We start from the raw sequence: 14739 nt of genomic DNA, 5'->3' as shown, positions 1-14739 counted from the left end.
TATTCATGAAAATTAATATATATCAGTAAAAAAAAAAATGCATTAGCATAACACCTAACTTATTTATTATTATCTAAAGACATGTCTACAAACAATTTGTAAAATAAACACAATATGTCTAAACGATACAAGGCACATAATTTCTAAAGTACATAATATCTTTAAAATATCCATATTTTAAATTTAAAAATAGAAGATTTTCTAAAGAATTAATTTGATTCACCTCCTTTGAGGTATTAATTAAATACACTTAATTTTCATTTGTTTGAAATTTAATCAAATATCTCTCATATAATTCTCATTTCTAATTTTCATTCATATCATCTCTCTCACTCAAAATAATAGAGGTATTTAATGAAATTTCAAATTTATGTAAGATAGATGTATTTAGTCAAAATTTTAGGGGAGATGAATGAAATTAATCATTTTAAAAATAACTTTTAAAGATAAAAAGTACTGAAATTGCATTTTCAATTGATGATTCTCTATTCGAGCTCTGTTACTTTTACAATTACTAATTTTAAAAATAATTTTATAAAAAAAATGGTAAAAATATCATAAATTCCCAATTAGAAACATACAATGTATGAGAGAGAATGTTATTGAAGTTGACTTTGAAAACCCACTCACATTTTCGTCCCTGTTGGATTCTTTTCCTAGATTGAAAGGTTTTCATGGTTATAATTAGGATTTGTACACATTTGATTCAGTAATAGTGTTGTTTCCTAGTGTCAAAATTTATGGTGGAGCCATGCATGATTCATGGCACTACAAAATGTGCCCCAATATGCCTATAAGCTTTGCCAAAATGTCTCCATCACCAAGATGCCATGTCTCCACCATTTCACCTCTCTAATTACTTCTTTGGATTAAACAAAATTACCTACTCCAGATTATATGCCTCACTTATATAACCCCGTCATACTTGGAGTCATCATGCTTTACGGAAAAGTAAGTATACAAGTTTTCAAAATTATTTTTAAAGATTTAGAGAATCATTTGAAGTAATTTTTAGAGAATCGTCAATGATTTTAATTAAAATATTTTTAATATGCACAAGTCAATGATTTTGATTAAAATATTTTTAATATGCATAACTATTAAGACATTTTTGTTTTCAATATATTCAGACGTGAAGCCATTTTTCTTATAAATGTTTCTAATAAAACTATTATATAAGAGTTGGTTTAATAGTGATTATAGAAAACGTTTTTAGTTTAAAAAATGTTTTTGAAAAAAATTTAGGTGTTTAACAAATTTTAGAAAACACTTTCAAAAATATGAAAAATTATTTAGTGTTTTTTGGAAAAAAAAAAAAACTTTGAGAGCAAACATTTTTATTAAAAATACTTCCAATAGAAATATTACTAATCGTATTGTAAAATTATACATTAAAAAGTGCTTTTAATCCCATTTAAAATGTCGGTTGATGTAATTGTTGTTCAATGTGACTAAAATTTCCTTTTGATAGTGTTTTTTAAAATATTCTTTTAACCTTAAAAAAATAATATTATTCGGCAAATTTTAAAAAATAGTTATAATGTTTGATGGAGAAATACTTAATAAGTGATTTTTTAAAAAAACATTTCTATAAAAAAACATTTTCACTACAAGTAATCTGAAAAAAATAGTGTCAAATAAGCTTTAATATTAATTTAACAACCAAGGTTTGTTGGACTACATTTTGACAATAGTTATCAAAAAATCAATAATTTGGTTTTAATAAAATTATATTTGAGAATTGAAATATAAAAAACAGTTTCAATAAATACAATGTAAATTTATATATAATACAAAAAAAAATTATTTTCACTTATTTTTTAAATATATATATATATATATATATATATTATTATTTTTTTTTATTATTATTATAAAAAAAAAACCCTAAATATTGTGTAAATATGTTCATGGTGTTGGGTACTACAGATTTGTGATGGGTCTTAGTGGTGAGGGCTCTCTTTTCTTGAACTCTCTATGCCTCATCAATTTCTTCCTGCACACATCCACATCCATCCTATTTCTGCTGGTGGATGGTAGGGACAAAACTCTCTATCAAAGGTATTTTTGAAGTCTGAAAAACCGTTTTTTTTTTCTTTTCTTTTTTTGGTTTTTTTTTAAACATTTATTAAGAGTTTGTTTATATTCTTTGTATTTTAAATTATTATTTAAAATATTTTATAAAAAACAATTATAAACAACTTAAATTTTTTCTAAAAACAATTTATTGTTCAGAACAAATAAAAAAAAAAAAGATTTTTGTCAAAGTTTATTAAAAATATCTTGAAGAGTCAATTTTCAAACAGGCCTATTGATGAATCAGGGACCACAAACTTGAAGGTAAGGCAAGGCTGGGCTTGAGTTTGAAAGGTTTGGAAGTTGGTGCTGGGCCAGCCTCGCCAACCCCAGGCCCAACTATAATTGAATTGAGATGGGTCCATGGCCGGCATAGCTATGAGGGTGAAGGGCATCAACCAAACTGACACAGTCCCTGTCAAAGAGGTGGCCCATGGGCCCAACAACAGGGGCCCAACCACAGGTCGACACGTGTAGTTCAATCCAGCAGTGGCGTAGTCACCATCCCAAATTTAAGTCCATCTTGGGTAGCCCAATTCATGCTTCCTCACGTCCTTCAAAAGAAAGTGATGTTCATCCAACTCTATCCCCAACAAAAAACAATGACTACACATAGATTTGACACCTCCAAGTACAGTTTTATACTCACATGACACCTTTTAAGTACAATTTTTATACAAAATCATAAAACCAAATTGAGATTACTCATTAGCATAACCTCCTTTTCAACCCAAAAATGAAAACAAAAAAACCCTAAATCTTTGTCATAACCTTATCGTATGTGATGGGCATAAGGGTGAAAGAGATGGAGATATTGGGTGATGTCATCTCTTTATGTGAGCAGTGACTCCTTATCATTATGTATGCATGCATGAATGAACTTCACTGTCATCCATACTTCTCATCACTGAGCTCTCAAGCTTGTGCTAACTCCACTGTACATTAAGACTTTTGATGAGAGGGGTCCAGCAGAAAAGAAATATATATATATATATATATACATATGTATAGAACACAACTAGGGGGATAATTTTATGTGAATTCTTGTGTTGGAGGCTTGGAGCTTGGGTTATATTGCTGGAGAGGTGTCATAATTTGTTGCTCTGGGATCACTTTCCTTGTGTGTGTGTGAGTGAGAGACACTGACACTGCCGACACAACTTTGTATGGAAAAGTACAAATGAGGCTTTCCATAGTTTGAATACATGTAAGGCAAAAAACTCTCTTAATATGGACAAACCAAAAGCATTTTTTTTTTTTTCTGTGGTGGATATTGGAATTAAGAAAGTAGGTGGTGGGACATTTCAGAGTGGGGGGAGCTTGGTGTGATCTCATCAGTTGAGTGAACTGCTTTTCCATCATTTGAGACTTTGGGTATAATCTCATCTTTAAAATGAAGATGAAAATATAAATGGGTGTATCTGATTTTTATATGGGTGTGGGCATTTTCTATGGGTTTTGGAGTTGGGGTGATAAAAAAGAGGGGGAGAAGGAGAATAAGGGAATAATAATATTTATATAAAAGGGGTTGGAGATCTCAAAACCGAGAGATGGACATGGGAACAGAAAAGTGGAGTCATACATGTTGAGGAATGCTAATACTCACACACTCGTGCTGTCTTGAAAACACAAAAGGATGGAAGAGAGCATGGGATCTCTGGTCAACACGAGACTCCTTTTTGCTAGATGTTTGATTTTGTTCCCCTTTCCTGTTAAATTATTTTATTAGATATCAACTAGTACCAGGGCCTAGAATCACCTGAGAGTCTAATATTTTATCATACATGAAATGAAATGCATATCCCAATGTGTATAGTGCTTCCCACCCTCCATCTTCTCCATGCATGTACTGAAAATATGGTTAGATGTTGGATTTCATTTCCTCAGTCTCACTTCCAAACCCCCTTGAGGATTTTAAATAGTAGAGATTTCCAACACCCACTTTTCTTTTAGTTACTTTGTTTGCAATAAAACTGTGATAAGGGCTTCTGCTTTGAAGAGATGGTCAAATAGGGTGATTATTTGGGAATGGGAGATGGATATTGTTGAGAATGGGATTCAATAGGAAGATGATGTTAACGGTTTGTTGTCTGTGGCAGCTTTAAAGGGTGATGAGTTTAAATGTGAGTGAACAAGAAGAGTAGATAAAGCCTAGATTTAAGGTGCAATCATTCAATACTGTGGGTACACATATCAGTCTCAAAGAGATGGAAAATATCCCCCCTCTAGCTTCCTCTTTGCTACAATGTCACAAACCCCATCTCTCACCCCAATAGTGAAGACAAAGTCACAAAACAAGGGTCCCACATCGGAATACACATAATATTTAAAGAATTGACCCCATCTCTCTGGTGGTCAAGTGCGGGTACTCTCAGCTCTGTGGTGGTGGTCAGGATTTGCTGCAGCAAGACGTTGAACAGTGCTCATGTCTGTACAAGTCTCAGCTATACTCAAAATTGTACTTGGAAACATTGGCCAACACCCCAACTCTCCAGCTCTCTTGTCAGCTAAAGCATAAACCTCACGTCTCTTTATTTGTTTTTTTACTTGCAACAATCTCATCTACATTCACCATGTTGAATGGTGGCAATGAAAACAAACAATAATTTTTTATAGAGCTTGATTTTTTTTCTAAACGAAATTACCTTAGAATGGATCAGCATCTATGTGAAAACGCCTTCTACTTGGCCTTTTTTGAGGGGTCTTTCAAGTGTCAAAACTTGTGAGGTTACAAGGGTTACTTGTGGGTGTTGATTAGATGTCCTAGGATGGGGTTCTTCTGAATGAATGTTGACCACATCCCCTTTCGTCCAGATATGATGGGTCCACCCCGATCCTAGTTAGAAATTGCATGCCTATCTTTCCTTCCATCATGGCATCAAACCAAAATCAGGATCATGGGTGTAGTAAACACATACTGTATCTAGCATCTACCACACCCATAATCAATCAAACACCTAAGGTAAAACCCACTTTTATTTTGACGAGAAAAAACTAGATTTTCTTGCGGTTAATATGGTGGAATATATATGAAGTGAGAATCAGAATGATATATGTATACGAAAAGGGAAATACAAGCTCTACTTGCTTCTTCAACGGAAAACAGGTCTATTGATGATGTGATAACAAAGAAAAGGAGCACCTAATTTAACACCAGAGCCAAGCTATAATTGGGTCATAATAAGACATCTTTTGATGCAAATTTTAGTCGGGTTAAGGCATTTCATTAAAAGCGATCAGAGTATAGAACAAGACAAAGTGAATACCGACATGGGATATAGGTTTGGCTGATAATAAATGCACCTCCCTCAAGGCTAAAGCTAAGGGTAATAGCCATAGGTGGTGTTTTCTTTTCATTTTTTTTGTTTGTTTTTGGAGATGGAAGGATTGAAGTGGGTTCATGAGATTTTTGGGTATCACCATCAATATAAAAAATATGGGTGTGGAGGAGTGGGTTTTGGGACAGAGCTCACCCGACCAGCGCCCGCACATCTAAGAAAATGCCGGGTTAGATTGACACAACTTGTTTCCTGTCTACTGATACCTTCATTTTTTTTTTTGAAAGGGCCAAAAAAAATACACATGAATGACAGAGAAAGAAAAGACTAGATGCATATATTCTCACAGTCTGGATATGAAACTTCACTGCTTTAGTGAAGTCTTTCTTGGGTTTGATTTAAGTTCTTTTCTTTATTTTGAAAGGTTTAAGAAGAAAACAAGCATATATGGTAGTGTAAAGATAATAGAAAGGACAATCATTGGATATCATGGTCTTTTTAATTTTTAAGTTTAATGAGAATTTTTTTTTTACCTATTTAATTAATTTTGAAAAAAATAAAGTTTGATAAAAAAAAAAAAAAGTGCAAAATATCATTTTATATAAAAATAAAATTTTAATTTGGGTGAGAAGATATTTTTATATTCAATAAATGTTTTTTAGCAATAAAAATTTCTCAAGATTGACAACAAAGTCATCTAAAAAGTGACTGACATGGGTAATATCAAAATATCTTGTACATCTCTTATAATCTTAAAACTTCCAAGAATCCAAATAGAAAAGTCACTTTTCATTAGGTTGAATTAATTTCTTAAAATAATAAAATAGAAAAGAAACAAACTTTTAACCAGTGATCCAAGTGAGTTGGTTGATAATGACAAGGAGGGAAAGGCAAAGGAGGGCAATTTGGTAAAGGTAAATGCATGAGCAGTGGAAGAAAATTTTACGAGGGTTTTGAAAGGGCAATTCCATCCAAGAATGAAACCGCCAGTAACTGTATTTTTCTAGATTCTATTTAGATATAGTGAGAGATATATATTAATAAGAAACACTATGTTCTTCACTAGCTTTACTAATAATATTTTTATTAAATCTGTTTAGAGCGTAATCACTCTCTCCAAAATCTCTTCACTCTCCACCATCCATCCACTCTTCGGCCATCTTGTACACACTCTCTTTCTCTCTCTTTCTCTCTTTCTCTCTCTCTCTCTCTCTCTCTCTCTATAAAAGCAAACTCATCAAGGCAATACCAGACTACTATCTAACCTTTACACCATGACTGACCCCTACTCAAAATTCTTCGCCGGTTGGTTCAAATTCAACCCTCTCCACCATTTCCCATCTGCAGAACCTCCATCACAGCCACCCTATGGCCACAGCTTGTACACCAATAGCTTCAGCAGCCACAGCAACTCCATTATCTATCAAACCCCGCCTCCATCTCCTCCTCTGAGAGAAGCCCTACCCCTTCTCAGTTTGAGCCCAACCAGGCATGAAGAAGACCAGCAGCAGCAACACTCCTCCTGCAGTAGTGCTATGGATGTGGATAGGAAGAAGAAAGCCAAAGAGGAAAGCTTCTTCTCATCTAGTACTAACACTAATACTGCTACTGATGATGGAGATGATGATGAAACTGTTACTGTTGCCCTACATATAGGTCTACCAAGCCCTAGTGCTGCAGAGATGGCCTCTATGCTCTCTTCTTCTTCAGAGATCACTGACAAAGATGGAGATGGTGATGTTTCTGGGTATCCCATCAACAGACTCAACAAGGGTCAGTATTGGATCCCCACCCCATCTCAGATCCTTATTGGTCCTACACAGTTCTCATGTCCTGTTTGCTGCAAGACCTTCAATAGATACAACAACATGCAGGTGAGTTTCTTTCTTCTCATATGGAATTCACATGTCCCCCAAAACCCTTCTGCCTTTCCTTTCTCTCTCTCTCTCTCTCTCTCTCTCTCTCTCTCTCTCCTTCCTATTTTTTCCGTTTCAATTTTGGAGGAAAAGGGGGAGAAAAAAGATTCCTATTTTCTCTCCCACTTTCTAGTCTGATTTGAATCCTTCAGTTGTCCTATGCTTGATTTCCAAGTGAAAACTCAGGGAAGCAGATTTTGATCCTATATATGTGATCACCTCTATTAATTTTCTGGGAGTTTCTTCCCTTTCCTTTCTATTTTGCATGGTTTATGGGTTTTGGGATTTGAATAAATCTCTCTGATCCAACTGAGACAAATCAGTACCATCCATTATGTGATGGAACAACACAGGCAATGTTCCTTATGCCTTTAGTACTTCGAAGTCTGTGCTCGACACATTGGCAGGTGTGTGTAGAACTGAAAATTTTGCAGTTCTCCCCAGGGCTCAGACGAGATCTTCATCAAGAATTTCTCTATGTGAACTTTCATTCTGCAACAACAAACGTACAGTTTACGGATATGAAAACCCAATACATAGGATTTCATCTTTCGTCTCTTCTGAATCAAGACATCTCCAAAAACTCAAAACCCCACGTCCTTCCTGTTAAATTTCTTTCCTTATTTAACCATTTCTCTTTCCTCTACTGCTCTTTTCTTGTAGATCTTTGGAGACAAAGGACCCGTCATCCATACATATTGAGTTCAAACAAAGGAAAACGAAAAAGAAAAATGAAAAACCCCCATTTTTATTTCATACCACCAATCACCACAACTGTTCAATACGAAGGAGCAGCTTCAAGGACACGCCCCTATTTCGAGAATAAATCTCCATACTCAGCAACAAACAGAAAAATTTCAAGTATCAGACGTTTGCACCTTCCATTTGTTGGTTCCAACTCCATGTAGGACAAAGGATCACGTTCCTTTCTCACGCTTCATAATCCTTAACTTCTTCAACATACTGTTTGAAATTTTTTATATTTTCAATTTCTTATGTTGGACATACATGGTACATTTTCTTCTTGTTCCTCATGAGGCCTGTATGCTGAAGTTTGTGGCAGACATTCTACTTTGATTTATAAGATAAAATCATTCACTTTAGTGGGATTACGAATTCTTTTTATTGTTTTAGTATTTTGTGTATCAATTGAGCATTTCCTTATATGTGGGTTAATGCTAATTTTACTAACTCCTGCAGATGCATATGTGGGGGCATGGATCTCAGTATAGAAAAGGGCCTGAATCTCTAAGAGGCACTCAGCCAACGGGCATGCTTAGGCTTCCATGCTATTGCTGCGCACCAGGATGCAGGAACAATATAGACCACCCGAGGGCCAAGCCGCTTAAAGATTTTAGAACCCTTCAAACACATTACAAGAGGAAGCATGGGATCAAACCTTTCATGTGTAGAAAATGTGGGAAGGCATTTGCTGTGAGAGGAGATTGGAGAACCCATGAGAAGAACTGTGGGAAGCTTTGGTACTGCATTTGTGGGTCTGATTTCAAGCACAAGAGGTCTCTCAAGGACCACATAAAGGCTTTTGGGAATGGCCATGCAGCGTATGGCATAGATGGCTTTGAAGAAGAAGACGAGCCTGCATCTGAAGTAGAACAAGATGATGAGTCCATGCAGTGATGTTGAAGAAGAATTGGATATCAAGACTGGTGAATTGTCTTATCTTATGAGCTATATTGGTATTGATATAGTCACCATGGCTCTCTAAGTGATCAAGAATATATATCATACTGTTGGAAGCATCAAAAAATTTACTTAAGAGAGCCACTTCTCTTTGTTTCTTTTTTTCTTCTCTCTCTCTCTTTTTTTTTTTTTTTTTTCCTTTTCCTGATGAGCATGGTAGATCCAAAGTACATCCATGTTAGACTAATTAAGTTCTTGTAAATGCATTTTTCCTTTCAACTCATGTCCACGGCTTCTTTTTCTATCTCTTTGATTATCTTAGGCTTTCGACCCTTTGACAACATAGTTCTGGTTAATATAATCATTTTGCTGAGCCATAGCCATCAATGTGGAAACGAGAAATGGGAAACACAACTGCATAAAGCGCGGAAACCTTGTAGGAAAAGTGGTTTGCAATTATATAGGAAAACCTATAGAGGCACCTATGCGATAAGGAGAAACTATATATATGTATTAGTGGAAGGATAGAGTGCATCAGAAAATCAGGATTTCTACACCAGCACTGAGAAACATTGCAAAAACCTCGCATATATATATATATATATATATATATATATATATTATATTGACTTTATTTTTCCCAAACATTTCCTTAGCCTTAGCTAATTTCACATTGTGGAAAGACACTGGTTTATTAATATCCAAGAGAATATGTACTCCTGGTGTAATCACACCATATTTTTATAGATATATAATTTATGGGAGAGGTGGATTTAGGAAGATAATTAATGGGTGGAGAAGCTTCTCTGAATTAAGCAGTGAGACATGGTGTAACTTTTAGGGATGATGAGAAGATAAATGAATGCATGGATAATTCCTGTGGGTTGTTTCAGGCTTTTTGCTTTAATAATTCATCTTTTCTTTTCTTTTAAAGATCTTGATATCATCATATGAGTCTTCACCGGACCACAACAGCAATGTCACGAATGGGTACGTAGTTATAAAAGGATGTACATGAGGGGGAGCTCAATGGATAACAAGACAGGTGAGTATATTTTGTTCCAAATGTAGTTGAGATGGGCTTTTCATCCTGCAAATGCATCAGCTTTTTGGGGTGCATATGATGCCCTTTTGCTTTGGTTAGTGGAGAGATGTGTTTGTTGATGGATGGAACATATACCATTTGAGATTCACTATTGCTTGGAAAATTCAAAGCAAATGATTAGCTTTTGGGGGTAGAGAGAGAGAGAAAGAGAGATCAGAGAGATAATATTATAAGGTAGAGAAAAGATGGGTAGGAGCAATAATAATAGTACTAATTATATACTAGACTAGTATAAGGTTTGGGAGGATGGAAATGGAATGGATCCTGTTGGCAGCTTTGTTGAGAGAGAGAGAGAGAGAGAGAGATGAGCAAAGGTCAGACTGAAACTGCAACAGTGTTGAGCCTTAGCTGAGTTGGTTGGGCTGATTTGCAACATATACTGATGCCTCCTACAGTACATACACACCTTCTGATGGATAAACTGTAGACTGAAACGACATCTCAGTAACCCTTTGACTCATCTCCCTCAACATCTTTGTATTTGCAGCCCTACAATCGTTGTTTGTGATCTTCAACAAAAATGATAATGGTGATTGATGGGCAACAACACGACAACTCCTACTACGGCAACATGTGTTACAAAACAAAACAATTTCTTTCTTTCCATTTCTTTTTCTTATTTTTATTAGGGTTTTTGTCTTGACAACAATGATCATCTGATATAGTTGTGTAAGATGTCAGTTGATGGCCATGTGGTGTATATTACCAATTCCTTTGTTTACTGTTGTGCAATAACACACCCCAGATCAACCAACGGTAACAACCAAGAAACAAGTAACTGAGCATTTATTGACAATCAATATCTTACCCTTCTGCTGAGACCACCAGTCTCTACCAGAAATTGACCCTTTCCATTATAAAAAGGCCACCATTCCACTTCTTTTTCCCATCACCCTTTTTACTTATTGAAGAAGTGCATACTCTCCATGAGAGTCTTCCTTGAAACCCACCAACACACCCTACAGTATAATAAACACTAGGGTCATACTAACTACTAAATACTAAATCCTAAGCATCTTACGTATGAATACTTTCCAAGACATGGATATTAAGATATATGTGCTTTAAATGGAAACTTCTTACAGAATAAAACTACATATTATCCAAACCAAGGATCAGTCCACAGAATCTTTGACATTTCTTTGAATAAAGAGAAAGATGCAGAGATTGGCCTGAATTATAAGAGGGTATCTCTCATAACATGCATCTGATTAACAGAATTCACTGTTTTCACCCACCCACCCCTTCCCTTTTTTTTTTTTTTTGCCTACCAGTTGAACACAGCCTTCCCTACTTAAAATCCCAAGGCCCCTTTTTTTTCTTCTCTTTTTCCTGTTATTCAATGAATAATGTTATTTAATATTAGTTTAAAAGTAGCATGTATGCACTGTCACCGTGACCTTGTCAAGCAGACCAAGAATCCCTACAAAGAAGAATATGTATTACATTTTTATCATCCCCTCGTATTCATATTCCAACACAAAAAGGAGACAGCTTTGTCTCCTTTGGCTCGAATCACTAGCTAGTTACCACTCTCAAGGGATAGTTTCAGTATCAACAACAGAAAGAGATATCTCTTACAATTGATCCAAATCATTTTTCTACTTCAAGTAGAAATTTGTTTACAAAAGCGATCAGAGAAATCTAAATACATGAAAGCACTATGGGTACTAAAGGCTATCGAAGGTTTAAATGAGTACAAGAGATTCATAAATACTCTTTGATTTTCTGTGAGGTTATGGCTATGATCTTTTGAGCCCACCTGTATTTGGCCACTTGGACCAGCTGTAAAGAAGAGAGAACTTGAGGGAGCCATTGCCCTAGACATATGGGATTCATTTTCTATTTTTCTTGAAATTAATTAATATGAGACAACTTTGTTTTGAGAGGCCCCAATGGGAAAAAGAAAAGGGAAAAAGGCAAAAATAAGCTTGACTCATAATCACCTTTGAAAAGAAAAACAAAATAAACAAATAAATGAATGAATTATTAAATCAAGAGGAAACAAAAATACTTCTTTTGGACTATACCTAGAGATCTCTTTTTCCCATGATCATTATCCGTGCCATATGCTGCTTTGATCCATTTTCCTTCTGCTAAAGTTGTGCTACTTTAATGCTCGGAGATTCTCCAAGTTGTAGGTATTGGGTATCTTCATTAGGGGAATATAGAGGGAAAACTTGAGAGAGAAGAAAGAGAAAGAGAGCATTCTCATTCTCAACACACATACTGAGAGAGAGATCTAGAGAGAAAGCATATCTAGGCTTTTCTCTCTGCTACTAAGGAGAGAAAGTTATGCATGTTTGACGTCCATCCTATCAAATCAAAAGGGTTCTCTTTATATATAATTCTTAAAGAATCAACTTGAGATATATAATAATGAAGGGTCTACTTGCAGAAGACCCAACTAAAGATCAAACAGAAATGCCAAAGACAAAGACACCCACATCCATTATCCAAGATAACTCCTCAGAAGCAAACCCACATGGACAACCCAAGTACTTCAAGGTATTCCAGAGATTCCATGCATGCATTTTCAACTTGGCAGCATCTATCACAACAGGAAAAAAAAAATCCTTTCTTTTTCCTGCATATATTTGTATATGTTGATTCCATGGTTAAATCAATATTTATACTGTGTAGAAAAAATGTATATCAAAGATATCATATGCTTCATTATAATATGTAATTTTTATTCTGGTTTTATATTGGCTGATGATAATAATGATTTTTAAGGTGTATAGCATGAGACAAATTTTGATTAGTCTCAAACCTAAATTTTCCAAATTACATATCAAACTTTTGATTAAAATCAATTTTTAAAATTGGTCATGTATTAGTAACTAATGAATTTTCCATTAATGATGTTGATAAATGTATTTACAGCAAATTTGAGCATAATGCATATGTTGTCATCTACCTCCATGTTGATGACATGTTGATCTTTGGAACTAACTTAGAGGTTGTTTGTGAGACCAAGAAATTCCTAGGATTTAAGTTTGACATAAAGGTTCTAGGAAAGGCAAAGGTGATTCAAGGAATTAAGGTAACTAGAACACCTAATGAGTTTAAACTATTTCAAGAACACTATGTTGAAAAGATCTTTAAGAAAGTTTGAATACTTTGACTGTAAACCAATTTTAACTCCTTATGATCTTAACTCACAACTAAAGAAAAACACAAAATATAGCGTTGCCCAAACTAAGTATGCTCAAATCATTAGGAGCCTAATATACTTAACGAACTATACTAGACTTGACATTGCCTATGCGGTAGGCAGATTAAGTCGGTACACCCAAAGTCTTAATCAAGACCATTGGACTACTATTCATAGAATACTTAAGTATTTGAGAGGCACCATTGACCATGGTTTATGCTATAATGGATTTCCAAGTGTCCTTAAAGGATTTAGTGATGCTAACTGGATCTTTGATTCAAGTGGAGATTTACTAGTGGGTATGTTTTTGTCTTCGGAAAAGGTGCAGTTTCTTGGAAATCTGTCAAACAAATATGCATCACTCGATCTATTATGGAGGCTGAGTTTATTGCCTCAGAGAAGGCAAATTTTGAGGCTAAATGTCTTAGAAACCTCTTAGTGGATATCCCTTTAGGCAGATTAAGTCGGTACACTCAAAGTCTTAATCAAGACCATTGGACTACTATTCATAGAATACTTAAGTATTTGAGAGGCACCATTGACCATGGTTTATGCTATAGGTTCATATGGTTAATAACAAATCACTTGTTGACTGGAAGATGGTCTATCAGTTATATATGAGAGTTCATCCATATGGTGTAAATAAAATAATTTTTGCAATGACTAAGGATGAGTATATTTACTCTTAATGATACCATCCCTATGGTGTAAGTAGAGGTGGGGCCACTGCGTTTGAGAACTTAAGCAAGTTATCTAGAGCTCTTAAGAATATCTAGGTTGTATGACCTATTTGCACCAACTCGTTTTATATTTACTTTTAATGATATCATCCCTATGGTGTAAGTAGAGGTGGGGTCACTTCCTATGAGAACTTAAGCAAGTTATCTAGAGCTCTTAAGAATATCCAGTTTGTATGACCTATTTGCACCAACTCGTTTTATACATCTCATAGTAAAACCAATGTGGATGATAGGTTCCCTGAATTACATAAAGAAATATTGGTTTATAGAATTTTTTTTTTCATCAAGTCTCTACAATTTAATACTTATTTATATTAAGACTGGTTCATAGCTTATTGACACTAATTCTAATGCATTAAATTCTAGTTTTTTCCTTCAGACATTTTCTTCTTCACACATACACTCTATGTGGGATTGTTGGTAGAGTGTGTGTGTGAGAGAGTGTTTAAAGTGAAAAATAAAAGAAAATGTCAATCCCACATTGGAAATGGGTGGACACTTTTAGAAGGCGTTTCTACTAATTCGTTTCCTTAGCGTCATGAGCTTGTGGAGAGGTAAAAGAGAACCTCACACCGCATTTGAAAGAGAATTTGGGTGGCTCAAGCTAGAAACCCTTATTGTGCAAGGTGTTTGCATACACATCCTACGCAAAGGAAATCGCAAATCTAGTGGCTTTTTGCAATCTGAAAACCAATATTTTTATTTTAAATTTAAAACTTGAAATTAATTTATTTCCCTTCATTATGATTTTTCTTAAATTTTTTAAAATTTGGTCAAAGGAATTAATTTGGTTTAATTATCCCAGTTTAATTCGTTTAGCCTTTTA

The 14739-nt window shown here is 34.8% G+C and overlaps 1 protein-coding gene across 1 annotated transcript; it reads left to right on the top strand.

Moving 5' to 3' along the window:
* The first annotated feature begins 6508 nt into the window (after nt 1-6508).
* LOC117920057 (zinc finger protein WIP2) lies at nt 6509-9194 on the top strand. The gene is made up of 2 exons (XM_034837408.1): nt 6509-7228; nt 8471-9194. The coding sequence occupies exons 1-2, from the start codon at nt 6629-6631 to the stop codon at nt 8906-8908; spliced, it is 1038 nt and encodes a 345-aa protein (XP_034693299.1). The 5' UTR covers nt 6509-6628; the 3' UTR covers nt 8909-9194.
* Nucleotides 9195-14739: the final 5545 nt, after the last annotated feature.

Source organism: Vitis riparia, chromosome 8, assembly GCF_004353265.1.
Source record: "Vitis riparia cultivar Riparia Gloire de Montpellier isolate 1030 chromosome 8, EGFV_Vit.rip_1.0, whole genome shotgun sequence".
Classification (NCBI taxonomy): domain Eukaryota; kingdom Viridiplantae; phylum Streptophyta; class Magnoliopsida; order Vitales; family Vitaceae; genus Vitis; species Vitis riparia.
The sequence above is the reverse complement of the archived record's forward strand: the minus strand, read 5'-3'. Positions and strand labels throughout refer to the sequence as shown.